Raw genomic sequence first — 27752 nt, 5'->3', positions numbered from 1 at the left:
AGGAAAATAAGTAAAATAATTAAACATTGTATTAACTATTGGAAGAAAAGTTGTTGAGATTAATTTGGCCTCAGGGACAGGGAGTGGTTTATTAAGCCGTAACTAATATTAAGACTTGGGTACTAGAATTTCAGAACACGAACAGCTCCTGTAGATGTTAATTTTTACAAACAGGTCAGAATACACGGTCATAGCCTTCCACGAGTCTCCACAGCCTCTTCGGAATGCCAGAAAACACCCTGCTACAGAAGTGTAGCGCCAACCCACCAAAGAAGCCTTAGGATTTTACGCAAGTGCAGCAATTCATCTGCAACAAGAATGCCATGTTTAACTTCGTCTTAGCCCGCATCCAGAACTACTTATATCTCAAGTTTTTCACAGACATCCTTATTTTTTAGGTTTTCAACAAACATTTTATTTGAGGTGCCTACACCCACATGAAAACAGTTTCCCCCCATCCTATCTCACGGATCTACCCATTTTTAACATGGCGGAGGCCGAGCCTGCGCAGTACGAACAAAGAGGACCGGTTCCAGTTTCTAGCATAACGTTAACGTGCCCTTCTTCCGGTACGGAAGGCTATACCATTCCCTTGCCCAATCATTGTGTTTGTTCTATTCATACATAAAATTTTTTTAAGGTAATATATTCTCATTTCAGCCACAAGAAGATTCTTCTGTCTCTATTATGTAACCGCTATTTATATCGTGGCACCCCGGAAGCCCTCCCGCCATCCGCGAATGGTCTGTACCGACTTCACCTCCGGTTTTAGGTGTCATGGCTGCCTCGAGAGACTAGTACGAGTTTGCACCTGTGCTCGGGAGGGTCCGAAACCCACACCTGAGAACCCAGCGAGGTAAAGTTGCGTCTTGGTTGTGGAGGCGACAACTTCTCCGATTCCTCGCAATGGCGGCGTCCGGGAGTGGTATGGCTCAGAAAACCTGGGAATTGGCCAACAACATGCAGGAAGCCCAGAGTATCGATGAAATCTACAAATACGACAAGAAACAGCAGCAGGAAATACTGGCGGCGAAGCCCTGGACTAAGGAGTGAGGAGGTCCCTGGCGAGACGCAGGGGAGGGAAGGGGTGGCGGGAGTTTAGGACACCCAGAGGGAGTGGGAGTTGCAGAGGGTGGAGAGCTTGTGTTTTCATGGGCAGGGAGAAGAATATGCGCCCGAGAAATTTTGATCCACCTTTTGTCTCCGCAAGTAGAGCCAAAGGCCCTCTAGGGAGGCTTGCTTTGACTCCCCCTTCTGTCTCTCTTTAACCCATTTGCCTCCAGAGGATGTAAGAGAAAAACGACAAGCGATTTTTTGGTTTGTCAATTCTCAGTATCTGTATTATCATATATATGTCGCACTCTGCCTTAAGCCTTGTGTCGGTAATACACCTGGTTAGGACCAGCTGATCTCAGACTGGAGACTGCACCTGTCTTCAAAAACTAAGTCAGCCCAAGGGCCTTTAAAGTAACTATGAGCCATCTTTTAGAGATCTATAATCAATTTTTGATTGCCATAACAGTTTCAGAAACGAGGGTCCACCCAGTCTCCCAAAATATTACTTCATCAGTTCACATAAGCTAGGAATTATATCAATAGAGTTTAAAGCTCTTTGCCCCTTAGCAAAAGCCCTGTGTCCCTGGGAATGGTGACAAGTCAAGGACTGTTTACCCACAGCACTTACCTTTCCTGAAAGCAGATTATGCTAGGGAGAGAGTAAAAAGAGCAGTCTGTCAAATGGAAAGATAGAAAAGACAACAGTGTCAACAACAAAATTCTTCCGTCTTTCTCAGTTTTTTACAAGGGTAAACTCTTGTCAGTATTCAGATTCAGCCGTGTTTATCAAGTATTTAATATAGATTGAGCACTGAGCTAGGAATTTCCATATATTATTTAATCTGCATGATAACCGAGTACTATATTTTTTTTATTTAAGTAATCTCTACACCCCACGTGGGGCTTGAACTCACAAACCCATGATCAAGAGTGGCACGGTCTTCCAGCTGAGCCAGCTAGGTGCCCCTGCAGTACTGTATTTTCATTACTTTTCTGCATATAAGAAAACAAGCAAATATAAGTAACTTATTTCATGATCACACTGAGGCAGTGAACTCTTAAGTGACAATAGACTGAAGTTCAAACCTCATAACTGTCACTAGTTAGTTAATTGGCCCTAGCAAATTAATGTGTCTTCATTTTTTATCTGTAAAAAGGAATTAAGACCTACCTTTATGGTAATGTCATAAAGATTAGTTGAGATAATGTATTAAAAAATGGTCTACAATGTATGTAAATAGGAGCACAGTAACTGTCTTTTTTTTTCTTTTTCCCAGTAAATGGGGGAGCCAAGATTTTTTTTTTTCAACGTTTTTTATTTATTTTTGGGACAGAGAGAGACAGAGCATGAACGGGGGAGGGGCAGAGAGAGAGGGAGACATAAAATCGGAAACAGGAGCCAAGATTTTAATTCATGTCTGGACACCCAATACCAGGTCTCCAAATTTTTCAGTTGGGATTGAAACCTGTGGGCAGACATCTTAAAAAGGCTTCTCAGAAACATTGACCACTTTATTAAAGACTAGTTATCAAAGACTGCTTGTCTGCTTACTTCTAGAGCAGGCTATGCATTTTAGGTTGCTGTAGCCTATTAAATATTTGGAAATTATCTGCTTCCCCTACTGTCCGATTGTGACTCTAATTAATTATATTCATCCTAGCTCTCTTGGGCTGTGTCCGTGAGATGGGAAAATGTAATTGTAGTGAAGAGTAGTTTAGTCACATCCACAGATGACAAACTCTGAACTAAAGATACTAGAGCTACATTCTCAATTTTGAAGCAGATAACACAGAAAGAAACCACACCCTTCAACACACTGATTTTTAAGAGTACTGTAAAAGATGGGTTAAGACTAATAACAGCTAGCACTTATAAAGTTTTAGTACATGTTAGGCACTAAGCTAAACACTTTATATACATTATTTCACTTACCTTATTTCCTCCTAACAACAACTCTGAAATATTCCTATTTAAAGATGAGGAAACTGAGGCACAGACATGAAGTGGTTCTCTAGGCCACAGCTAGCATGGCAATGCAAAGATTCAAACCTAGGCAGATGGATGTCAGAGTCCACTTTCTTAACCATAAGGCCAGAAAGTTAGACCTGAGAATCTTTAGGCACAGCCATCCAACTAAAGTCAGAATCAGAGATTTGGTGATTCCAAAATTAATGGAGAAAAAGCCTACTGAACTGGTCATATAATTCCTTTCTACTTGAATAGCATATTTAAAAAGCTTTTCATACTTTTCCATTCCCCTAAAAGGAAATACTTTGCAGGACTCTGACATGTTTATCATTTCCAGCCCCCTGCAGCAACTTCTTCCTTTTTCTTTCCCATATTCTACAATCTTTCTCCCCCTCCCATCACTGTAAATTCCTTCAATACTTATTTGGTATCTTCACAAGAACTGTCTTTGAAATTGTGTTTTATAAAAGAAAGTTAATTATACTGTGCTTTTGTTTTATAGTCACCATTACTTTAAGTACTGCAAAATCTCAGCATTGGCTCTATTGAAAATGGTGATGCATGCCAGATCAGGAGGCAACTTAGAAGTGATGGGCTTAATGCTGGGAAAGGTGGATGGTGAAACCATGATCATTATGGACAGTTTTGCTTTGCCTGTAGAGGGCACTGAAACCCGAGTAAATGCTCAGGCTGCTGCATATGAGTACATGGCTGCATATATAGAAAACGCCAAACAGGTAAAAACGTTGTTTCTTTAAGTTTAGTAACTCTAATAAGAGTCTCATGGCCTCTCTTGAGTTTCTAAACTTAAAACTATCCTCTTTACATTAAAGTTTATATTTAAGTTATTTCCAACAATTTTTATGTAAGATGTATATGAGGTTAGCATGGATTTTTTTTAATTAAATTCTTATACTCAAGAGTAGATCTTAAAAGTTTGCAACATAAGGAAAAAAAAGTTGTACCTAATGTATGGTGATGAATGTTAACTACATTTCTTGTAGTGATCATTTTGCAGTATATACATATATTGAATCATTATGGTGTACACCTGAACTAATACAATGTTATATGTCAATTATATCTCCATAAAAATTTTTTTTTAATTCTCACACTCAGTATCAGATGTATGTTTAAATCCAAAATTTTGGAAACAACCTAAATGTTCCTGAATATAAAACTGATTAAATAGATTATGGTATATCCATACAATGAACTGCAAGCCAGCCTTTAAGAAAAATAAAAATTAAAAAGTAGTTATCTATATATTTTATTTACGTGGAACAAACCCCACAATATTTTGAGTGAAAAAACAAAGTATAGAACACTGTATGTGGTATACTGTTGTTTTTGTATTAATCTACATTTATGCAAAGAATATATCTGCAAGATAAGTATGTAAGCAACTGGTTATAGTGGTAACATCTGGGCTGAGGAACAGGATAGTTGAGGGAAACAAGGTGGGAGGGAGACTAAATAACCTTACTGTACTTCTTGTTAATTTTATGCTTCAGGTATTATGTTTCAGGTATTACATATGCCAAAAAAATTTTTTTAACCTGAAAGCAGCATATGCTATGAACTATTCTGCATGCTATTACTTTATCATAATGCTATGTAAACAGACAAATTACAGGTGTTTCTAAGATTAAACAGAAACCTCAATCTTCTTTGCCCTCTTCTTTGTTAGGTTGGCCGCCTTGAAAATGCAATTGGCTGGTATCATAGCCATCCTGGCTATGGCTGCTGGCTTTCTGGGATAGACGTTAGTACTCAGATGCTCAATCAGCAGTTCCAGGAACCATTCGTAGCAGTAGTAGTAAGTATTTTTGCAACCAGTCTTAATTAAGTTCTTCACAAAGATTTATTAAAGCAAGTATACTGAGAACAACGATAGTAAAGAGCAATGATCTGGTGTCAGTATGCCTAGGATTGAATCTGAATTTCACCTCTTATAAGCTGGGACTTTGAACAAGTTACTCTGCATCTCTTGTCCTATTCTATAGGATGAGGGTGATCACAGCACCTGTGTCTCAGTTCCCTGCACATAATAGGTATTCAGTAATGTTGACTGAATTGAGTAAGTCAGGAATTGCTAGAGCAGCTCTTGCTATGCTCAGTGTTTTAGATGCAACCCATAAGAAAGATTGAAATTGTTCATCTAGTAAAAGGAAACTTGAAAAAGGGCTAAACAAATCTTCAAATAACATTCTTAAATAGTGTAATAACTAGATCTAAATTCTAAATTCACTATGAGATTTCTATACTTACCCACTTTATTGAACTTTTTTATCATATTTGGTTATTTTTTTCCTTTTTCTATTATTTGGTTTATTTTAATCAGTGTTTGTGTGTGTGCATGCATGTAGTATTATATATACATATGTATTTCTAACTTTATAACATTTAAACAAATGAAGTATTTACATATATATTAAATATATCTTTCTTGTAGATTGACCCAACAAGAACAATATCTGCAGGGAAGGTGAATCTTGGAGCCTTTAGGACATACCCAAAGGTAATTTTTAAAATTTTAACTCCTTGTAATTTTTAAATGACTTATTTTTAAAGTCATATTATGGTTAATATCTTGTTTTGACCTAAAACAATTTAAAAATATTTACAAAATAGCAGTCTAACTACCACAAATTGTCCTTAGCAAAAGACAACATATTTATGCTATGTATTTTTTGTTTTTTAATGTTTATTTATTTTGAGAAAGACTGCACACACGGGCAAGTGGGAGAAGAACGGAGGCGGGGGGGGGGGGAGGGAGAGCCTCCCAAGCAGGCTCTGCACTGTCATGTGCTATATATTATTAACCTTACTAAAAAGTAGTCTTCATTTGTTAATAAGTCTCTGTATGCCCATGGCATTCTGACAGGAACTAGACAAACAAGCTAAAAACATCAGTTTCCTTCTCTGTAATCTGAAATAGATATTAGCATATGTGTATATCACCTAAGGACAAGAAAAATGAAAATCCAGCCATCAGCCACCAAATGGGGTTGAGGGAGAGTAAAAGCAATATACTTTTTTTTTTTAACTGGAATGTTTAAGTTCAATATGTGGCTCCCCAAAATTAATGTTTCCATAAATGGAAAGCTTCATAGGAAACATGTTTCTATGTTTTTTTTAAACCTTCTATTTTTCTTCATTTTTGTTGAGGGCTATAAACCCCCTGATGAAGGACCTTCTGAGTACCAGACTATCCCACTTAATAAAATAGAAGACTTTGGTGTACACTGCAAACAGTAAGTAATTTTAAAATGTATCTGATGCCAAAGTCATCATAGGAAACCATAGAGATCATCCAGTCTAAGCCCCTAATTTTACAGATGAGAATAAAGGTTCAGATGAAATGTATTTCATAATACCTTTTAAAACTGCAGTAAGAATATAAAATTTAGGATAATGTTTAAAATTTTTATTAATAATTGTTTTAACTTAACATGTTATTTGCCTTTCACACAACCATAAACATATCAGTGTACAAGATAGTTGGCTCATTAATGAAATTGACAGTTGAGAGAAGTTGTATTCAGGGCCAGCCTGACACTAGCATGTCTACAAGCCCTCAAAATACCCAAGTTCCATTTAGCAAAAATTCTTCCTAAACATTTCACTCCAAAATTTAAAGAAGCCATACTAAAACCAATGAATTATATATACTCTTTAAGATAGTCAATCTTACAGTATATGAATTACATCTCAATAAATGTTTATTTATTTTGAGAGACAGAAAGAGTGAGTGAGCAGGGGAGGGGCAGAGAGAGAGAATCCTACACTCCCAGCACAGAGCCTAATACAGGGCTCAAACTCTTGAACTATGAGATCATGACCTGAGCCAAAATCAAGAGTCAGACGCTCAACCATCTGAGCCTCCCAGGCGCCCCTATATCTAAGTTTTTAGAAGTGTTAAAGCAATGAAAACAGTGTTCTCTATCTTCTAAATATATCTTGCTACCTAATATTGACCCAAGCCAACACCATCTGGATCCTGAACCAGAGCACTACTAGCCTTCTAACTAGTCTTCCAGCTTCTGCCCTTCACCCCTTTAAAGATCTTTTGTCAAAACTGAATCTGTTAAAATGTAAGTCAGATCACATTCCTCCTTCTCCAGAATGATTTCCTGTATCACCAAGAATAAGATCTATAGTCCTACCATGGACTACACAGTCCTATGTGATCTGACCCCTACTACCTCTCTGAGCTCATCTCCTATCACAAAACCCTTGCTTTTCCAGTCCAGCCATAGTGGCTTCCTTAGGGTTGTCAGAGCGCCAGGCAGATATCTGCCTCAGGGCCTCTGCACTTGCTGTTCCCACTGCCAGGAAAATTGTTCCTTATTTCCACATGGCTCACTAACTACTTCAATCATGGAATATCTGTTTACGGGTCACCTTAACAGAGAGAATGCTCACTAGTCCTCTTGTCTAATGTAACACCTTCCTGTCATTCTGTGTTTCAGTTTCCCAGCTTTATATTTCTTCTTAGCACTTAGGACCATCTGATAAGTTTTTGCTTCCTTGTTGACCCCATTAGAATGTAAATTTCATGACACTAGAATTAATTCACTGCTGTATCCTAACATTTTAAACAGGGCATGGCACACAGAAGGGTAGGCATCCCCCACCCCCAAAAAAATGTTACTTAAATGATTATTTAGTATCCCATTTTCTCCATACCTCCTATCTTAACTTCTAGGAATACCCATGACTACCCATGTACTACTACTCTTATTTTTCTGTTCAGAAATTCTTAGAAAATTCTAGAATTTCTAAAATTGAGTTTTTAAATATATCTGTCATCTTTGACATACTTATAAAAAAATATATTCTTTTTTATTTTTCAGTTAGAGGCATGGGATTAAATCACATAATTTGCCCTATTGAAAAAAATTTAAACCATTCCTGTTTGAGAGAATTGCTCCTAAGCATGGAAACACCTTTGCTGTGATACTTTCATTTTCAGAGTAACAATTTTTTTTTCATTTATATTGAGTTACAGTGGTATAAAAAGCTTACACCTTTAATACCTACACTGCTGTTTTCACCAACTGCAGCTTTTGAAACAAAGACTGAAGCAGTCTATGCTTTCTGTAAACAAACCTGCATTTCCTGTTTTACTGAAATAAGAGTCCATCAGAGAAGAATAGCCACTTTCTAGCTATCTTCATTGCTAGAGCCTAGAATTTTGAGCCTGGAATTGCTAAGATATTCAAAGATGTTCTCTTAGGATCAGTTCCTAAATAAGAGAGTAAACTTTTTCATAGGGCAAATGAGTGGCTTACTTGTCCCAAGTTGAAAGAGCAGGGGTTTGGAGCAGGCTGCTTACAGATTCATTTCCTAAATTATTTGGTGATGAGGTATTATTTACAATTTATATTGATCTTTTTTCTTTCCTATTTTAAATCCCACATCATATTGCACATCCAAAGTCTGTTTTAAACATAGAATATAATGTAGATAATAAATATTTTCAACTTTAAAGAATTTTAGTGAAAATAGGACACAAAGTGTTTTTAAATAAGCTTGTATGTTGTCAGTATTTATACAGGAACATGGCTTAAAGAGTAAAATGGCTCTGTGAAACTTACTACGAAAAACAATTTTGTACCATTCCCTTTCCCATCCCCCAGAGACAGTCACTTAAACTATTATTATAGATATTCCTGTAAGTATTTACCCCATCTCTTCAAACAACATGCTGATAGTGCTACTTCTCGATTTTCAGTTCTAGGCAGTATCTATTACTGACTTCCTGTACAGAAGATGAGGATTTAGCTCCACAAGTAATTTTGAATGTTCTTCTTGTTTTCAACTCTGCTACTGAGATTTGCAGCTAATCACTACATATTAAACAAAAATTTTCATTGCATCAGCCTATGGAATTAAAACAGTAATTTTACATTAAGGTGATCCATAAATTTTAAAACATAAAGCCTATTCTAAAACTTCAAGTTTGAGTTCCCTTATTTTCCATCCTTTATAAATTGGAATATCTGTTGCTGTGTTCATCCTCTCATCTCTTTTTTCCTCAAGTATCAGCAATACAACCCCTCCTTTCTAAAGCTGACCTTTCCACCTAGCACTTCACTTCTTAAATACTCTCAAGTGTCTACAGTTTGGATGTAAAAATAAAACTGAGGCTTTTGATAATAGATACAACTTTCCATATCCTTTCTCTGCCACTTACTAGCTTTAAGGCTTTCTCTGTAAATGTTTGTCTATAAACTGGGAATAATAAATGCATTCTTTGTATGGTTATAGGGAAGACTAAATGAGAATATATGTAAAGTACACAGGAAATAACAGGTGCTCAAAAAATACACTGTTCCACTTCCACATTTCACTAGCTATGTCCTGTCCTTCTTCAGATCTGCACAGGTATCTTAATGTTGAAAAGGCCCTCATTGGGGCGCCTGGGTGGCTCAGTTGGTTAAGCGTCCGACTTCAGCTTGGGTCACGATCTCACAGTCCGTGAGTTCGAGCCCCGCGTCAGGATCTGGGCTGATGGCTCAGAGCCTGGAGCCTGCTTCCGATTCTGTGCCTCCCTCTCTCTCTGCCCCTCCCCCATTCATGCTCTGTCTCTCTCTGTCCCAAAAATAAATAAATGTTAAAAAAAAAAAAAAAAAAAAGAAAAGGCCCTCACTTAATTGCACAACTAACTTGAGCCTGAGCCTTTCTCTCTTCACATCTGCTGCACTGCAATAGTATCTTTTGTGGTCTTCCTGCCTACAGTTTCTCTGTAAGACATCCTACCACAGCCAGCTTTCTTAAAACACCTCTTTGGCTATATCATTGTTGTAAAACACCTCTTTGGCCATATCCATCACCTTCCAGGAGTCCCCACTATCTAGAAGATAAAGTTTAAATTTCTTTTTTTTTTTTAAGTTTTTATTTTTAAACTCCACTTAGTTAACATACAATGTTATATTAGTTTCAGATATATAATTTAGTGATTCAGCACTTACATATAATACCTAGTGCTCATCACAAGTGCAATCCTTAATCCCCATCACCTATTTAACCCATCCCCCCACCTATAAAGTTTAAAATTCTTAATCTTTTATGTAATGTGTTCCACCAACTGGACATTATTCTGCTATGGCTTAACTGTCCAGACAAAGTGATTTACTTACCGTTCCTTTTGTGGCTTTCCTGTTTGTAAGTGGATGCTGCCTAATGCCCTCCTTGCTGTTAACATATCCACACCATAGACTCATGAAAGGGTTACTCTGAGTCCTGCCTTCTTCCTGGGGCTTCTCTGGCAGTTCTGTCTACACTAAGAGTACTCATTTAATTATATTTAATTAGTAGGTGATTAATTTTATATATGCACTATAGCATCACTTCCTATTATTCAGCACACATATTTAATTTTTTGTGTATGCATACCATATCTCCCCTATAAACAGTAATAGGCTCCTGAAGGTAAAGAAGTCCCTGTGTTTCTTTGTATTTACTAATATACAGAACCTATTTATTACTTTAAAAAATATGTTTTTTCATACATTCAACCAAATTTTTCATATTTCTTGCTCTCCCTGATTATAAGTTAGGCACTTTCGGAAGCAGAATTTAAGGTACTCTAAGGACTCTGCTTTAAAATTTGCTTTCCCAAAAAGTAGTAGGTCCTAATTAGGAGATTAGAAAGGGAGAAATGGGAAATCCACATGTCATTTTCAGTATATTTAAAAACCTATCAAAAATTATCGTTGACCCTAGAGAGGCAATTCTTTAAGTTTATGTGCTATTGGATAGAATTTATGAATTCAATAACATAGATAAACATATGTCATTCAGACATAGATAACATTCAATAACATAGATAAACATATGTCATTCAGAAGTTCTGATTGGTTGTTGATTAGCTTGGGGGACTTTCTGGGCTCTACAATGGGAAGAAATATAACACAAGAAGGTTTAGTTAACAGAAGATTTAAAAGAAGCGTAAGGAACCTGTGGCTACTGATTGTTCTATTGAACTAAAAACTAAAACATAACTATTTAGATATAAAATGTAATTCTTTAAATTTGGCCATAACTTTTATATATGGTTGAATTGTTTTGGTTTTTGTTTTTACTTATTAAATTTGTGCTTTTGTTTTGTAGGTATTATGCCTTAGAAGTCTCATATTTCAAATCCTCATTGGATCGCAAATTGCTTGAGCTTTTGTGGAATAAATACTGGGTGAATACCCTGAGTTCCTCTAGCTTGCTTACTGTAAGTACTATATTTCCAAGGGATGCATTTGAATTTTATCTAAGCTATTTAAGTGGTTTAATATCTGGAACCCTTTTTCGTAGAAAGGCTATACCTGACTTGGCCAAGATATCAGGGCTGATACCAGATTCTGTATGACCAGACCTAGATTGGGATACTAGGCCAAGCCAAGGTCTTTGTCATATACTACCGAGACTAAGTCCAAATGACAAATATAAGCAGTCAGTTGTGGGTGAAATCTGCCCCTGCCTTAAAGAGACTTACAGAGAGAAAAATACAAATACTGTTTTTTGTTCTGTCAGGTGTCTCAGTTGGGACTCCAGTTACAAGTGATAGGAGACCCAACCAAACTGGGCTAAACAAAAAAGTGAATCTTGTAAGATGCAAAGTCCAGGAGTAGGCCTTACTTCAGGCACAGCAAGTTTGCATTCATATATTATTATTAAGTCTTGGTCTTTCTGTGTCAGGTTTGATTTCATATCAGTTAGCTTCAGTTTCAGGCTGAAAATAAGATGTCAGCATTAACCTGGGACCTCCCAGCCCCTCAGTTTCCCCTTCAAAAGAGAACATCTAGATACACACACTCACGCATAACCCCAGGCCAAACCTCATTGTGTCTGAGCCTTGTTTAGGTCACATTCCCATCCCTAAACCTGTTCCGGGCCAAGGAAATGAACACCAAGAGTGGCTGCGCCAAGTTATATACTTCACTGTTAGGCTGGGGTAGAAAAAACTCTTTCAGGAGCACATGGACTAAGAATTAGGAAGGGTTATCCCCAGAAGAAAATCAGAATACCATTAACTTAAAATAGCAGATGCTGGGCAGCAAAAAATAAAATAAGTCACTGAATCTTTTCCAATTATCATTAAAACCTAACATACTTAGAAAGGTATTTTACAGCTTGGTCAGGAACAGTTGCTTTCCTTTTTCTTTTTCTTTCTTTTAAGTAGGCCACCTCATATTGTACAGTATAGCATAATGGTTAAACCACAAAATTTGGTATGAAATAAACTCAGTTCAAAGAAAAAAGAAAATTCTGGCACTTCACCAGCTATGTGACCTTCAGAAAGCCGTTTAATGAGCCTGAACCTTCTCTTGGGTTCAGGGATAATAGTACCTACATCAGGAAGTACCCTGAGAATTAAATGAAATTCTTTTTTTTTTTTTTTTAAGTTTTATATATTTAAGTAATCTCTACACCTAACATGGGACTGGAACTCACAACCCCAAGATCAAGAGTCAGTATGCTCTTCCAACTGAGCCAGGCAGGCGCCCCTAAATGAAATTCTTTATGTAAATAAGTAGTTAGCAAAGTGCCTGGCATATAATAAAGCCTCAATAGGTTACTGTTATTTTTTGTTTGTTAACATTTGTTTGTTAACAGGAAAAGGCCTCACTTGAGCATATTTTCTATGATTTTTTTTTTATTTTATTTTTTTTAATTTACATCCAAATTAGCATGTAGTGCAACAATGATTTCAGGAGTAGATTCCTTAATGCCCCTTACCCATTTAGCCCATTCCCCCCTCCTACAACCCCTCCATAACCCTCTGTTTGTTCTGCATATTTAAAAGTCTCTTATGTTTTGTCCCCCTCCCTGTTTTTATATTATTTTTGTTTCACTTTCCTGATGTTCATCTGTTTTGTCTCTTAAAATCCTCATATGAGTGAAGTTACATGGTATCTATATTTCTCTGACTAATTTCACTTAGCATAATACCCTCCAGTTCCATCCACGTAGTTGCAAATGGCAAGATTTCATTCTTTTTGATTGCCGCATAATACTCCATTGTATATATATACCACATCTTCTCTATCCATTCATCCATCGATGGACATTTGGACTCATTCCATCCTTTGGCTATTGTTGATAGTGCTGCTATAAACATTGGATTTCATGTGCCCCATTGAATCAGCATTCCTGTATCCTCTGGATAAATACCTAGTAATGCAATTACAGGGTCATATGGTAGTTCTATTTTTAATTTTTTGAGGAACCACCATACTGTTTTCCACAGTGGCTGCACCACCAGTTTGCATTCCCACCAGTAGTGCAAAAAGGGTTCCTCTTTCTCCAAATCCTTGCCAACATCTGTTGTTGCCTGAGTTGCTAATGTTAGCTATTCTGACAGGTGTGAGGTGGTATCTCGTGGTTTTGATTTGTATTTCCCTGATGATGAGTGATGTTGAGCATTTTTTCATGTGTCAGTTGGCCACCTGGATGTCTTCTTTGGAGAAGTGTCTATGATTTTAAATACGGTTCTGACAAGCCTTCTGTTCTTTTTTTTTTTTTTTTAAGTTTATTTATTTTGAGAGAAAGTGCAAGCAGAGGAGGGGCAGAGAGAAACAGAGAATCCCAAATAGGCTCCACACTGTCACCACTGAGCCCAACATGGGGCTCGATCCTACTAACCATGCGACCGTAACCTACGCCAAAGCCAAGAGTCGGACACTTAACTGACTGAGCCACCCAGGCGCCCCTGTTCTTATTTCTTACCCTCAGCCATCAGAAGTAGCAAATTAGAAGGAAGGAGAGTGATCATTATAGCATACTTTCATTAAGTGCTTCCTTTGTGCCAGACACTGCTAAATGCTTTATATGGAGTTATTTCCTTATAGGCAAGTTTCCTAATAACAGCCAGAAGTGACACATGATAGCAGGGGGAGTAAACACTAAGACCAGAGCAATCTAAATCTTTGTGTAAAGGCAAACAGCTCTACATACTCAGCCAATGGCTATCCCTGTTTCTAGCATTGCATGTATTGAGGATATTAATAATCAAGTACAGATTAAATTATATTTCCTCTTGTGGTTTTATATATGGTAAATTGCAGCATTTAAAACAAAAAATTTATAAATATATGTTCAACTCCTCTCTTTCCCCAGCTAAAGCAAATAACCTAAAAACTACAGAAGAAAGTAATTTTCTGACTTAAGTAATTACTTCCCTATACTCATTCCATGTGTTTGAAATATAATGTCATTTTAACAGTATAACTGTTGCTGCCATCCTACATTTTTAAGGCTTGAGATAAATATTCCAAATGTGCAGTGGTCTGCAAACCTTAGTTTTCAAATCTTTGGGGGCAGAGAATGTATTGGTGTCCTAAACCATTTAGATCTAGACAAAGTGAATATAATTGCATCGTTAAAAAATATTATCAGCCTATAAACTCATTGGAAGAACTGGTAGCCTTGTAAAAGGCCCTGTGTAGTGACTGATGACGGCAAATAACTTCATGTTTGGTGGATGAACTGTATTTCATGCACATGTCTTACAGTCTGAGTAAATAAAGTAACATATTAATTGTTGCCAAATTTTTTATTAATCTTCATTCTCTTCTATTGAAGATAAATGAAATGGAATATGTACTTCATAACTCATCTTTGTGAAAATTTGTTTTGTATTTTAGATATCCCATAAAAATGCTTAAGTGTTGGGGCGCCTGGGTGGCGCAGTCGGTTAAGCGTCCGACTTCAGCCAGGTCACGATCTCGCGGTCCGTGAATTCGAGCCCCGCGTCGGGCTCTGGGCTGATGGCTCAGAGCCTGGAGTCTGTTTCCGATTCTGTGTCTCCCTCTCTCTCTGCCCCTCCCCCGTTCATGCTCTGTCTCTTTCTGTCCCAAAAATAAATAAACGTTGAAAAAAAAAAATTAAAAAATGCTTAAGTGTTTAACGCTTAAGTTACATATGTAACTGTTAAAATTTTTCTTTTTAAAAAGTATAAAATATTAACAGACAAAACAGTGTATGTAGCACTTACCAAATGTAGGTGTTTAAGCAAGCATACAGCAATATTCTAAAATATAACTAGTTATAGCTAGGTGGAGGGATTATAGGTATTTCCCTTTCTCTTTATATTGTTCGGCATTTTCCAAATTTTCTGCAATAACTATTAATTTTATAATCACAAAAGCTAAAACAAATTTTTTAAAAACTGTTGTTAAGTACTAATTCTGAAAGTTCAATGAGAACAATTATTAAGCCTTTACCAGGTGCCATGGACAGTCCTAAGATCTTTATATATGTTACTTTAGATACATCACTTAATGTAATCTTCATAAATAGCCTTAATGTAGAAATTACTGCTGTCCTCCTCCATTTTCAGAAAATGAAAGTCCAGAAAAGTAAAGGAGTTTTCCCAAAGCCTCCGACTAATCTGCAGCAAGGCCAGACCTGAGACTCAGACCTGTGTACTTTAAAGCCTCTCATAATAATAATAGATTTAAGGAGTCGAAAAGAATTCCAAGTTTAATCTTTAAATTATAAAAGGGGGAAAACTCTAAACTTGAACCTGTTTGAACTTTGGAGTCAGTTTTTTACAAATAAATTTGATTTCTTCACTATCTACTTATACTTCATGGTAGAATTCTTTGTAAATGAAATGTTCTAAATAGAAAAAAATTAATTCATATATATATATATATATATATATATATATATATGTATATATACACACACACTGACACAATACCATTTTCCCTACAGAATGCAGACTATACCACTGGTCAGGTCTTTGATTTGTCTGAAAAATTAGAACAGTCAGAAGCCCAGCTGGGACGAGGGAGTTTCATGTTGGGTTTAGAAACACATGACAGAAAGTCAGAAGACAAACTTGCCAAAGCTACAAGAGACAGGTAAGAGCAAATCTATTCCTGCCCCTCTTTTTGTTTCAAAATTTGCACATTATATATAGTAGGAATCAAATTCCTTTTCAACTTATTTACAACTTAGAATTGTACCTGAGTATTAATTTCTTGAGACTTTCAGGAGTTGTCAAATGCACATTTGAACCTAGAAAATTCAAGTTAAAACATTAAAGGCTTAAAGATCTAGGTAATGTAATGAAAAACTCCCAGGCACCATTTTTAGATTTAGCTAGAAAGTATAACAAAGAAAACCAATCCATCGCTGCATCTTTAAAAGAAAAAATTGTTGCAAAGGGACATCCCAGTCTATTCTATCTTACTCATCTGTTAAGGGTTTATGTTGAGATTTCTTAAATTGATCAAATTTCACATTTTTATGAAGTTTCAAACCCCTAAATATCACAGAAATTATTGCATCTCTCTTAAGTGATTCTTCTGAAATTATCCTTAATACAGTAATTTAGTATCCCAAATCTCACTCCCAAAAATTTGTTAGGAACAAACCTAGAATGTGTTCTCTGATAACTTACAAAATAATCAGGTGGCCCTTCAGATACATAGAGGACTGGTAAGAAATCTAAATAACATTTACTTTCACGAAGCTTTGACTTTTAATGTGATAATTAGAAGCAGAGAGGAAGGGAAAACTGTTGACATCTCTATAAACTGACACTTTGGTATGCAGAAAAACTGGACTGGTCAATAGGAAGGAGAAGGGAAAGCCAAGTGTGTTAGGAGGGAGCCATCTTGGGTTAAAATCATCTCATTCCTTTCTTTTCCATGAGTTTTTAGAAGACATAGGGCTGGTGGCCTGGATAAAAATTACATTTTTCTTTGATATTAGGTCTCATTTTTGGTACCTGCACTGAGTATATGTTTTTGCTAATCTAGATGTTGTCTGTGATTTGTAATTTTATCTACATTTATATCTCAGTTTCTTATGAAGCAAAAATTTCACAATGGGAATGTCTCCAATTATGTAAGAAGAAAAGTAGGAAGGAAACAAATAGTAGTACAAAAGTAGAGAATTTTCCTGTTTTGGGTAACTTTATAAGAATCATATCTCTTCTGAATATTGGTGGGTTTTTTGTTTTGTTTGGGTTGTATTTTTTTTTTTTTTTTTTTTGCTTTTAATTTTTTATCAATTCTAAAATCTAAGTCGTTTACCCACTGTAACTTTGACCTTTGGTGATTATTTCAGAAAAAAAAAGTATAGGATTCTTTAAAATCTTTTTTATTCTAAATAATAAATAATAAGGAATAACAGATTTTAATATAATATTAGAATCAGTCTTTAATTATGACATATATAATTTCAGTCACCTTCCAAAACAGGACTTTCCCCAAAACTCCTGATAAGTAATAAAATTAACTTATGAATTACAGTAAAACTTTGGATTGCAAGTAACTTGTTTTTGCAAGTATTCTGCAAAACAACCAAATATTTCTAATAAATTTTAACTTGATAAGCAAGCAATGTCTTGCAATACGAGTAGTATGTGATGCCAAACAGTGCATGATCACAACTGAGTCAATGGTTCTTGAAATTCGCTTTGATATATGAGGGCTTTGGATTACAGGCATGTTTCTGGAACAAATTATGCTTGCAAACCACGGTTTTACTGTAGATCATATTTTACACTGTTATTCTCTTGTGAAGGTTCTAGTAAGTATAGTTGACTCTTGAACAACATGGGTCCATTTATTCATGGGGTTTTTTTTCTATAAATACAGTATAGTAGTGTGACTGTAGGTTTTCTTAACACTTTATTTTCCCTAGCTTACTTTGTTATAAGAATATAGTATATAATACAGGTAACATACAAAATATGTGTTAATCATCTGTTTATCAGTAAGGCTTCCTATCAACAGTAGGGTATTAGTAGTTTAGTTTTGGGGGAGTCAAAAGTTACATGTGAATTTTCAGCTGTGCCGAGGAGTTGGTACCCTTACCCCCCATGTTGTTCAAAGGTCAACTGTAATGAAATGGTTAAAGGATATGCAGAAGGCTAAAAATCAGAAGAGTAAACTGTAAATTGTTGTGATTTGTGGAGTATGAATAGAAATGAAAATCATTATTGGGGGTACAAGGATAGAAATGGGGGGTACTTGCATTTTCGAAAGTTTTCAGCTCTTGTGACATTATGTGATGTGTTTTTTTCTTTGCAGCTGTAAAACTACCATAGAAGCTATCCATGGATTGATGTCTCAGGTTATTAAAGATAAACTGTTTAATCAAATTAACATCTCTTAAACAGTCACTAAGTAGGCTTTTTGACTGAAAGCCAATATGAGAAAAATACTCAAGTAACACTTTAAAACCAGTTACCAAAAATCTAATTAGAAGTATAAGGTGCTCTGAAGTGTCCTGAATATTAACATCCTGTAATAAAGCTCTTTAAAATGAAATTGTTCTTTCATTATTTTTCTAGTATCCTTTAATGTTCTTAAATATAAGGGAAAGAAATATTTATTGGAACCTATTTTTTAAAGAGTCTTGCCTATCTGAGTCAAAGAATTTCAGCACTTTACCTGCCATACTGATTATCAGAGCCACTTTTCAATTTGCCTATACCTTCTTTTGGTAGTCCATTAGTAAAAATATAATTTGATTTTTTTTGTTCTTATGAAATGTTAACCAAGTCACACCAGAAATTATTTTCCTGAACAATAAATAACTTAAGACAGAGCCTAACATAGGTTTTCTAGGTATTCAAATATTTACCAAGTACCTTTACTGAACAGGCCTAATTTTATTCTGCAGATATTCTAAACCAGATAGACAAGGCCACTGTCTTCACAGAACTTACCATGGAGGCTAAAGCTAAGTTAACAAGAACCTGTGTGTATTAGGAAGGGAGAAATAGTGTGCTGGGAAACTCAGGAGGAACACTTAAACCAGAGAGGAGTTCCCAGAGTGAGCTTCCTGGAGGAAGTGACCTGACATAAAAATGAAATTTAAAAGACAGGAGGACTAGCCAGAAAAGCAAAATGAGGAGGCAAGTTTATAAGCAGAGAGTATAGCAATGTGTAGAAGGCAAGAGGCAGAGAGCAAGAACCTAGTACCTTCAAGAACTGAAATTCCATCAGACCTGAGAGTGTCCAGTTGGATGTAAGAAGTAGCAAGAGATGACTTTAACAGATGAGTATAGATCCTGCAGAGGCATTTGGGACTTTATCCCAATAGCAGTGGGATCTTAAAGGTTTTAAACAGCAGAAATGTACTAGATTGATGTTTCTAAGAGCACGGTTGAGAGATCTGGGGGTGAGGGCTGGCTGAGAGCAAATGAAATGACTTGTGGAAGATGGTGAAAAGAAGACAAATCATGGAAACATCAAATATGAAAATCAGCAGAGGAAAACGAGACCACAGGAGCAGAAAACTTTTAAGTAATTTACTCATGACCTGACACACTGCCAAAAAGGTCAAGGAAAACAAAGCCTAAAAGTTTTCTATTGGGTTTAGCAATGAGGTAGTCTATGGTAAGATGAAGAAGCCCATTAATACTAGTATCCAAATACATTCTCCAATGGTTGATGTGATATGTTAGCATTTTGGTTTCATTTTGTAACCCTTTAATTTTTTTTTTTTTTTAAGTAATCTTTATGCCCAATGTGGGGCTTGAACTGATGACCCCGAGATCCTGCTAAACCAGCCAGGTACCCATTATTTTGTAACTCTATATAAAAGCAGGTATCCCCAATTTCACATGGCTCAAACTGACCTCCATTTGTATACCCTTTAAGAAAACATGACTGCATTCAACAAGCAGCCAAAACAATCTACTGCCACAGTCTTCAGCAATACCTTTAGGAACAATGACAGGGCTGAATGGTTAAGTTTTTGACATGAAAGAATAAGGAGTCATTGGAGTCACCATGAAAACATACTAGGAGCTTTCATTCTAAGATTTAAATACAGTTAATCCACATTTAATCTGACATTCATGACCTAAACAAGACACCTTCGTGTTATGGAAAATGCCTATAATAATTACTAGGAAAAGAAATTATTTCAGTCCTAACTTCATTGGACTCATTTTGAGAAATCTCCACATTTCAGTAATGATGCCTTGACTGGAAGTAATACACATATACACATAAAAATATCCAATTGCTGAGGCACCTGGGTGGCTTGGTTGAGCATGTCTGACTTCAGCTCAGGTCATGATCTCACAGTTCATGAGTTCGTGAGTTTAAGCCCCACATCGGGCTCGCTGCTGTCAGCCTGTCAGCACAGAGCTTGGCTTGGATCATCTGTCCCCCTCTTTTTACCTTCCCCCAGCTTATGCTCTCCCCAGAACAAATAAATATATATTTTTTAAATCTAGTTGCTTAAACAAAAAGGATTTGTTGGCTCACCTGAGCCCAGAATCATATTTGGTTTAGGCACAGTTGGATTAGGCTTCCTGTTACGGTTCTCAACTCTGCCTTCCACATGTTGACCTAAACCTAAAGCTGGATTCCCTCACGCTGGCTACCCACCACACCATCCAGTTAGGGTGAAAGCTGCTCGTGACTGTCAAAATAAGATTCTAAGTTCACTCTGGTCAAATGGATCATGAGCTCACCCCTGAGATTATATATAGAGACTGGTTTAAACCAATTTAGGGCCACACCGGGAGGTAGGAATGGGATTAGTAATCCCCAAAATGTATGACCACTATACACTGAGAGGTTAAATGGATACTACAGAGGCAACCAAAAATGTCCCCTCTACTCAATGGTCCAATCCAGCAAAAAATGACCCAGAAAGGAGCATTTGCACGTTGTTGTAAATGTATTTGCTTTATTAAAAAGCAAGATCCTTTGTAATGTATTTTCATGATCTCTTTTGGCATAAATGCTCGAATTTAGATTAATGTGCTTTTAGGAAATCAGGGTTTAATTGCAGCCATCATTCAGAAACTAAGTTGTGAATTGGGGTTGCCTTTTCCTGCAAAGTATTATCTTACAGTCTTGAGCTATTCAGGAGCTGAAAAGAGCATTTTCTAAGTGAAGTCTGTTTTTTGTTAAGTTTCCTTTTTTTTTTTTTTTTTTTTGAGATAATTTCTCAAGGTCTTTGGTGATATTATACAGGAAATGTCACTCGTCATCAACAACTTAATCCCAATGTCCAAATAATAAGACTGGAGCCAGAAGCACAGGCTGGAGCAGAGATAGAGAAGTCAGTGGATATGGAATGGGGATTGGGACCAGTCAAGAATACATACAGCAAGATTCCGGAATCAAGGGTGTTCCAAATTTTCCATATTCTAGTATCTCTAGGTTCTTGTTCAAAACAACTCAGCAGTGCTATACATTATTGAGAATTTATGCATTTACTACCATTTTTTGGTTACAATGTCCAATTATGAAGTGAGTTCTTCATTCTACAGGTTTTACTTATTGATTAACAATAAGATACCACACATGCTGTTATTTTGAAATCAGCAGTACTGCCAAGAACAAAGAACCAATGGGAAGAGAAGCCATTTGTGCTCCATTGTTTCTGAATTTGGAAAACAAGTTCTGAGACCAAACATCATGTGCTCCATTTGAGGGATCAAGTGTGAAGATTGTTGTTACAAATTAGTAGGACTACCTGGTATTCAGAATTTTGAAAAATCACTGCATTGCACAATATAATAATAAAGTGACTAACAGCACAGCCGTATGGAAAATAAACACAGAAGAGCAAGAGCATAAGCAACAATGAATCACAGAAACTGAGAGTTGGAGTGCTGCATATTGCAGAGGTTCAGAGTTTCCAAAAACTGTTACATGAGTGATGAGGTACAGATGCGTAAGTCATGCATGCAGAGAGGAGTTCATTTGTATTGCGAAGCCTGCACTGTATCCACATGTAGCTGAATAAACTGAACTGAACAGAGACTATTGAATTTCCAAGGTTTCTTTCTATATTTCTGGATTGTTTTAACTATAAACACCAAAGACATACATTGGTGGACAATGTGAGGGCAGGGGTTGTTTGGGTATTGTTTTTTTGAAGATAGGAAAATATATTAGACACAATGGCAGCTGTTGTTTTTATTCATCCTTATTACATAAAATAAAAGATGATAATGTTAAAATTATGATGAGGTATTTATTTCATTCACTTTCATTATTTAGTAACTGATGTATCTGTATCATTATGTTTGCAAAATATTAGTTAGAAAATTGAAAATCTAATTGTGTGTTCTCTTGTTTTGGCCTGTTTTTGATACAAGTTCCAACAGCAAATAAATTTACCTTCTTGGGGCGAAAATGCTAGTTTAAGGATTTTAATTAATTTCTTCTGAGGTAACCAGTCTGTAAGTTTCTAAACTTTTCTAAACCTTTTATCCAAATATTAGTGGAAGAAATGCCATCTACCTTTGTAAATATAAAGTTATGATCTACTTATTTTAGAAAACTAATAACACAAAGCTCAACTCAACTATAACCAGATTGGCATATTTAAACTTTTGATCTCAGAAATCAGAATATTTCAAAAACAAAATAAGGAACTCTGTCATTTGGGGTCAAATTTGGGAGGAAATAGCTAAAATCACAGCTTGATAACTAGCACCAATGATTAATTGCTTTTTCAACATGTGGATTATCTTGGTGCCAAAAATTATGGAACAATTGCCTAACAAATTGGAGAGTCCCTGATGTCAGTACTCATATTTTCTTTGGATTATACTAAGCAATTATGCTAACCTTACTAATGACTGAGTAAAATGGTATTGTGCCTTGGGGCACATTTTGATGAACTACAGTTGTACTTCTCATAACCTAAGAGGCATATGCATAAAGAAGTATATTGTTCAGAATAGGGCTCTGTGACCTTTATGTTAGATTATAGAGAATTATAAATATCTATCACATAACTATGAATATGTTTATCATTAATAGTCATAACTTTAAATTATTTACCTTCCTGAAAAATTAGCTGATAAAAGCTCATCTCCAAATAAATGTTTGATTTAAATAGCTCCGTTTTTGTTCCTAGAATTTACTACCCCATACCACATCCTCATATTCAGTTCAATTTATTATTTGTACTAAATTTATTTGCATTTATTATTTGTACTGTATTTATGATATCAGATAAATCCTTTAAAACATGCATGTATTTAGCTTTAATCCTTTCCTTCAACTTGTATGTAATCCATCTATGGTTTCTTGCATGTGTTTCCAGTATACTTGAGGCTATTATCTTAATATCCTGGGCTTAAATAAAGTAACAGAAATTAGGATAAATAAGAAATTTAATTTATGATCTGACATTATGAGGACACAATCATGGTTGAATAATTATAACTATCTGAAATGTTCTATAACTTCAGAAAGTTGATCTGTCACCGATGTGAGAATTACACATCAACACCACTTTTCAGGGGAGATTATTTTTAAACATTCTAAATGGTCTTAATATTTAGGTAAAATACTACATCACTTAAAACTAAGGAACTATTAACTATTGAAATAGTAATTTATTTAGACAGACAACAACACAATGAACTTCTAGCTATCCCCAGATCTAAAGCTATATTAAATATGAGAATTGGGAGCACAAATAGAAATTATATTTTCTAACTCTCAGGCTCTTGCTATCAGATTTCTAAGAGCATCTTTGATAATACTATATAACATTACATTTCAATCAAGATTTTGAATTTCAAATTTTAATAAAGTGACAACTGTTCTCTCATTCAAATTTTAAATATAATAAAATTAGTTTTTCCTAAAAACAAAGGGAAATTTTACATTCTGCCTTATGGGTTAAATGCTGCTATATATCAAAATCCAAATTTCACACTGTGGCCTAAGGGTTGATGGATTCCTGTTTTGCTTTCATTCCATTCTCTCTCTCCCCCTCCTCAAAAGGATCCAGCAACACTGTCCTCTGGGTCCTTAAGCTCATCCAGTTCTTCAACACTCACCACACACCACACTCCTCCCCACCCCTGTCCCCAAGCCCTCAAACTGGTGTTTCTCAGGCCTGGAACACTTCCTTGCAGGCACTCAGGCCTGCTTGTTAGTCTCCTCAGCCTTCAAGTCTCTGTCCAAATTCTGCCTCCTCAGAGAGGCCTTGCCATCTCATCTTAAGATAACACCTCTCTCTTTCCCTCCTTCCACCCCAGTTTCACTCTATTTGTTTCACAGACTGTACCACAATCTGAAATTATCTTGGTCATTGATTTATTTACTTTTTCACTGCCTCTCTCCGCTGACTAGCATATAAGCTCCAACAGCCTGGGGACTTGGTCTAACTAACTTCTGTATCCCCAGCACCTTGAACAATGGCACATGGCAGGTACTTGGTGAGTATTTGTTCAGTGAAGAAACAAATGCAATGGACATTTCAACTTTTTAAGAAATATTAACAATATGTGTTTTTAGAATGACAAGATTAAATGGGTTCACGTCTTTGTATGGGAAATTGACTTTTGTTGCACTGTGCAATCACTATAAAATAAATCTCTTTTCTCAAATTTCTTTTTCTCAAATTTTAATAGATTTAAAACAAGAGTGGAAAAAAATTGTTTTTCAATCAAGGGTCACCATTATGGAAATATGGAAAGGGCCACACATTAGCAAAAAAGCACCAGCCATTTTCAAAAACAAGCATAAAGGAAAGGAGCTCTTTTCAAACAAGCTGACCTAAAATAAAGCAGAGAGAAGCCAAATAAATAAAGCAACTAAACAAAGTATACAGGTATACAAGATGTTTCACTGATTTTGATATATAACCTGTGTACAAATCATTTACAATTATAGAATATATAATACAGCAAATGACAGAAATCAGTTACTAAGTTTTTTAAAAATTATTTCTTGGGGTACCTGGGTGGCTCAGTAGGTTAAGTGACCAATTCTTTTTTTTTTTTCCAGGTTTTAAAACTTTTTATTTGCATACTAAAAAAAATTGTGCATTCCAATAATTAAAATCATTTGAACAAAAAAATGGCACTCTGATTAAACTGCATTTTACAGACTGTAGGACACCTTGAACCAGCTTGGTTTTTAGATTTCTCTGGTCCTCCCACCCAGCTTCTTCCTTCACCAACATGCAAGTTCTTTTCCTTTGCTGCCAGTCAGACAAGCAGATGGGAGAGGTAGGCGCCTTTGTTTGTCAGTAGTTCTCAATGTGGCAAGGGGCAGCACAGTCATTTAAACTTGATCCAACCTCCCTGCATCTTACAGAGTTAAACAGCTAAAAGAAGTAAAATAAGAAGGCAATGCTTGTGGAATGTGCAATGCATACTGGTGGCGCATGCCTCATTACGATTTGCCTGCTTGCTTCTCCTGTTCAATCGTTTCTTTTGAAGGCAGTGGATTTTTCTCTTGCGTTTCTGTCTTCTTCAGTTTCGACTTATCAAATTTCTCAATCTCAGCCATATCAGGTTTGTCAGTCATAGTTGCAAAGGAGGTGCACAAGCAAGCGAAGTCCGATCTGTGCAGTGGCCTCCGCCTAGTGCCCAAGTGACCAATTCTTGATTTCAGCTCAGGTCATGATCTCATGGTTCCTGAGATCGAGTCTTGCCTCAGGCTCTTCACTGAGAGGGAGGATTAGGATTCTCTCTCTCTCTCTGCCTCTCCCCCCCCCACACACACACTCTTGTACTCCCTCAAAATAAATAATTTTTTAAACATTTTTAAATAAATAAAAGTTGTTTGTTATTAGTTCCCATATTGTATACATCATGGCATTAGTAGGCCATGAAGCTCTTAATTAAATGATCATCCCCAGGTTACAGAAATCAGGAGTAATACCTTGAATGGAAACTGCCTCATCCATAAGCAAAGGGTTTTCTTTGTACTATTCTACAAATGCAGCTTCTATAAATGGATATTTGTTAAGAAACTTTTCATTCCACCTAAACTAAAACTTTCTGTAATAACTTTATTTCCTTTCCAAATATCCTATAAAAATAAGAATCATGCCCCAAATTTCTAAGCAAATCTTCCTTGCTTAAAGGAATTTTCCATTGCTCCCTGTATTATTTATTGCTGCAAAACAAATTACCCCAAAACCTAGTGGCTTAAAACAATATACTTTTATTATTTCACAGGTTTCATGGGTCAGGAATTTGGGTCCTCTCCTTCAGGGTCTCTCGTAAGGCTTCAATCAAGGTGTTGGCCAGGGATAAGGTTCCATCTAAAAGCTCAACTGGGGCATGATTGACTTCCAAACTTAAACAATAGGTCTCAGTTCCTCATTGGCTGTTGGCTAGATGTCATATTCAGTTCTTTGCCATGTAGGGCCCTCCTAAATAACAGTTTGTTCTATCAAAGAGCGCAAGTTACTTGCTCTAACTAAAGTTACTTGGAAACTCCAGTGGAGACTTTTTAAAATGTGCTTCATAGCTGGGGCGCCTGGGTGGCGCAGTCGGTTAAGCGTCCGACTTCAGCCAGGTCACGATCTCGCGGTCCGTGAGTTCGAGCCCCGCGTCGGGCTCTGGGCTGATGGCTCAGAGCCTGGAGCCTGTTTCCCATTCTGTGTCTCCCTCTCTCTCTGCCCCTCCCCCGTTCATGCTCTGTCTCTCTCTGTCCCAAAAATAAATAAACGTTGAAAAAAAAAAAATTTAAAATGTGCTTCATAGCACTATTCTTCCAAGAGTGCCTTTTTTTTTTTTTTTGCCCAAGAGTGCCTTTTAAAATGATTCTCAAGACTTCACAACATTTCTTTTGCAAATACAAATTTACCAACATCTGTCAAAGTGTAAATGTTAGAGTACTTTACACTAAACGTGTCACTGAAGACAAGTATTTCTTGTGGTCTGCCAAATTACTGCCATATTGGAAAATACACAGATTATTGTTTAACACTGTGTGCCACTAGACAGGAATTATATCTCACACATTCTCTCTTTTTTTAAGTTTATTTTGAGAGAGTGCACACACTCATGGGGGAAGGGCAAAGAGAGGGAGAATCCCAGGTAGGCTCCTCACTGTCAACGCAGAGCCCAGCAGATCTGGAACTCACAAACCAGGAGATCGTGACTTGAGTGGAAATCAAGAGTCAGACACTTAACCAACTGAGCCACCCAGGCATCCCTGTAGCTTTTTATTCTTTAGGTACCCCTCCTCCTCAAACTCTCCCATATCTGAATCTAAATTGTTAATTTATGAATCACTGAATTATTATTTCTTCTCAGAACAAATCTCATCTCTGATGACTCTGAAATCTTAATCAGCTTTGCTTCTCTCTTCCATCCAAACTACTTGGCCTAGTTATTGACTTGCTATTTCTCACTTCCCTACCTTCTCCCACACTGCCATTTATGACCTCATGGTTTCAATGATTAGTTCTATGCTGGAAACTATTAAACCTCACTTCACACTTAACATGCATGTATAAACCAAACTCATTGAGTTCCCCTCAAATTTCTTGCTACCTCTCCTCTTTCTCCATTATCATTCCTTTATCCTAGCTAATACCCAGGGATTATTTTCAACTTCTTCCTCCCTTTATCCTATAAATCTCTGTTAAATCATGTTTCAAGATGCCTCCTAAATTTGTTCATTCCTTGCCACTTCCTTTGCCTTCAACCTAATCCAGGCCAAAACTGCCTCACAACTGGACTTTAGCAACAATGTCCTGAATGGGATAAGGGTTCATCTGTCCATGGCCCCCTATCTTTTCTTCTAAGTCAATGAGATATAAGAAAAGGGGTTAGGGTTAGGGTTAGGGTTAGGGTTAGGGTTAGGGTTAGGGTTAGGGTGAAATCAGGAGCCCAAGGGTAAATCCCCTCTCTGTCACCTCAGATGTGACCTGTAGCATATTTCTTTCCTCCCTCTAGGCCTGGGAGTCTCCTTATCTGCAACATGACAAGTTGGACAGTACACATGGGCACTAAGTTGCCTTG

General features: G+C 36.5%; 2 protein-coding genes across 4 annotated transcripts; one reads left to right on the top strand and one right to left on the bottom strand.

Moving 5' to 3' along the window:
• Window positions 1–598: 598 nt before the first annotated feature.
• On the top strand, window positions 599–18318 carry COPS5 (COP9 signalosome subunit 5). Of its 3 annotated transcripts, none has more exons than XM_047074005.1 (8): window positions 599–856; window positions 3528–3762; window positions 4716–4844; window positions 5481–5546; window positions 6197–6282; window positions 11147–11258; window positions 15749–15897; window positions 18079–18318. In XM_047074005.1, the coding sequence occupies exons 1-8, from the start codon at window positions 741–743 to the stop codon at window positions 18161–18163; spliced, it is 978 nt and encodes a 325-aa protein (XP_046929961.1). In that variant the 5' UTR covers window positions 599–740; the 3' UTR covers window positions 18164–18318. The 3 variants fall into 3 exon arrangements, with proteins under 3 accessions (XP_046929961.1, XP_046929960.1, XP_046929962.1); XM_047074004.1 differs by having other exon boundaries at window positions 780–1049; XM_047074006.1 differs by lacking the exon at window positions 599–856 and adding an exon at window positions 973–1057.
• Window positions 18319–25163: 6845 nt separating this feature from the next.
• Window positions 25164–25299, bottom strand: LOC124507415 (thymosin beta-4-like). The gene has a single exon (XM_047073745.1). It carries the CDS (start codon window positions 25297–25299, stop codon window positions 25165–25167), a length of 135 nt encoding a protein of 44 aa, XP_046929701.1. The 3' UTR covers window position 25164.
• Between the last annotated feature and the right edge of the window lie 2453 nt (window positions 25300–27752).

This window comes from Lynx rufus, unplaced genomic scaffold, assembly GCF_022079265.1.
Source record: "Lynx rufus isolate CCGP_SWC_20201006 ecotype Redwood Valley unplaced genomic scaffold, mLynRuf1.p SCAF_12, whole genome shotgun sequence".
Taxonomy (NCBI): Eukaryota; Metazoa; Chordata; class Mammalia; order Carnivora; family Felidae; genus Lynx; species Lynx rufus.
The sequence above is the reverse complement of the archived record's forward strand: the minus strand, read 5'-3'. Positions and strand labels throughout refer to the sequence as shown.

Coding starts and splice junctions, on each gene's coding strand:
- COPS5 (XM_047074004.1), top strand. CDS start 907: ATGGCGGCGTCCGGGAGTGGTATGGCTCAGAAAACCTGGGAATTGGCC. Junction 1,050..3,527: donor GCGAAGCCCTGGACTAAGGA/GTGAGGAGGTCC, acceptor TTTGTTTTATAG/TCACCATTACTTTAAGTACT. Junction 11,259..15,748: donor GTTCCTCTAGCTTGCTTACT/GTAAGTACTATA, acceptor TTTTCCCTACAG/AATGCAGACTATACCACTGG.
- LOC124507415 (XM_047073745.1), bottom strand. CDS start 25,299: ATGACTGACAAACCTGATATGGCTGAGATTGAGAAATTTGATAAGTCG.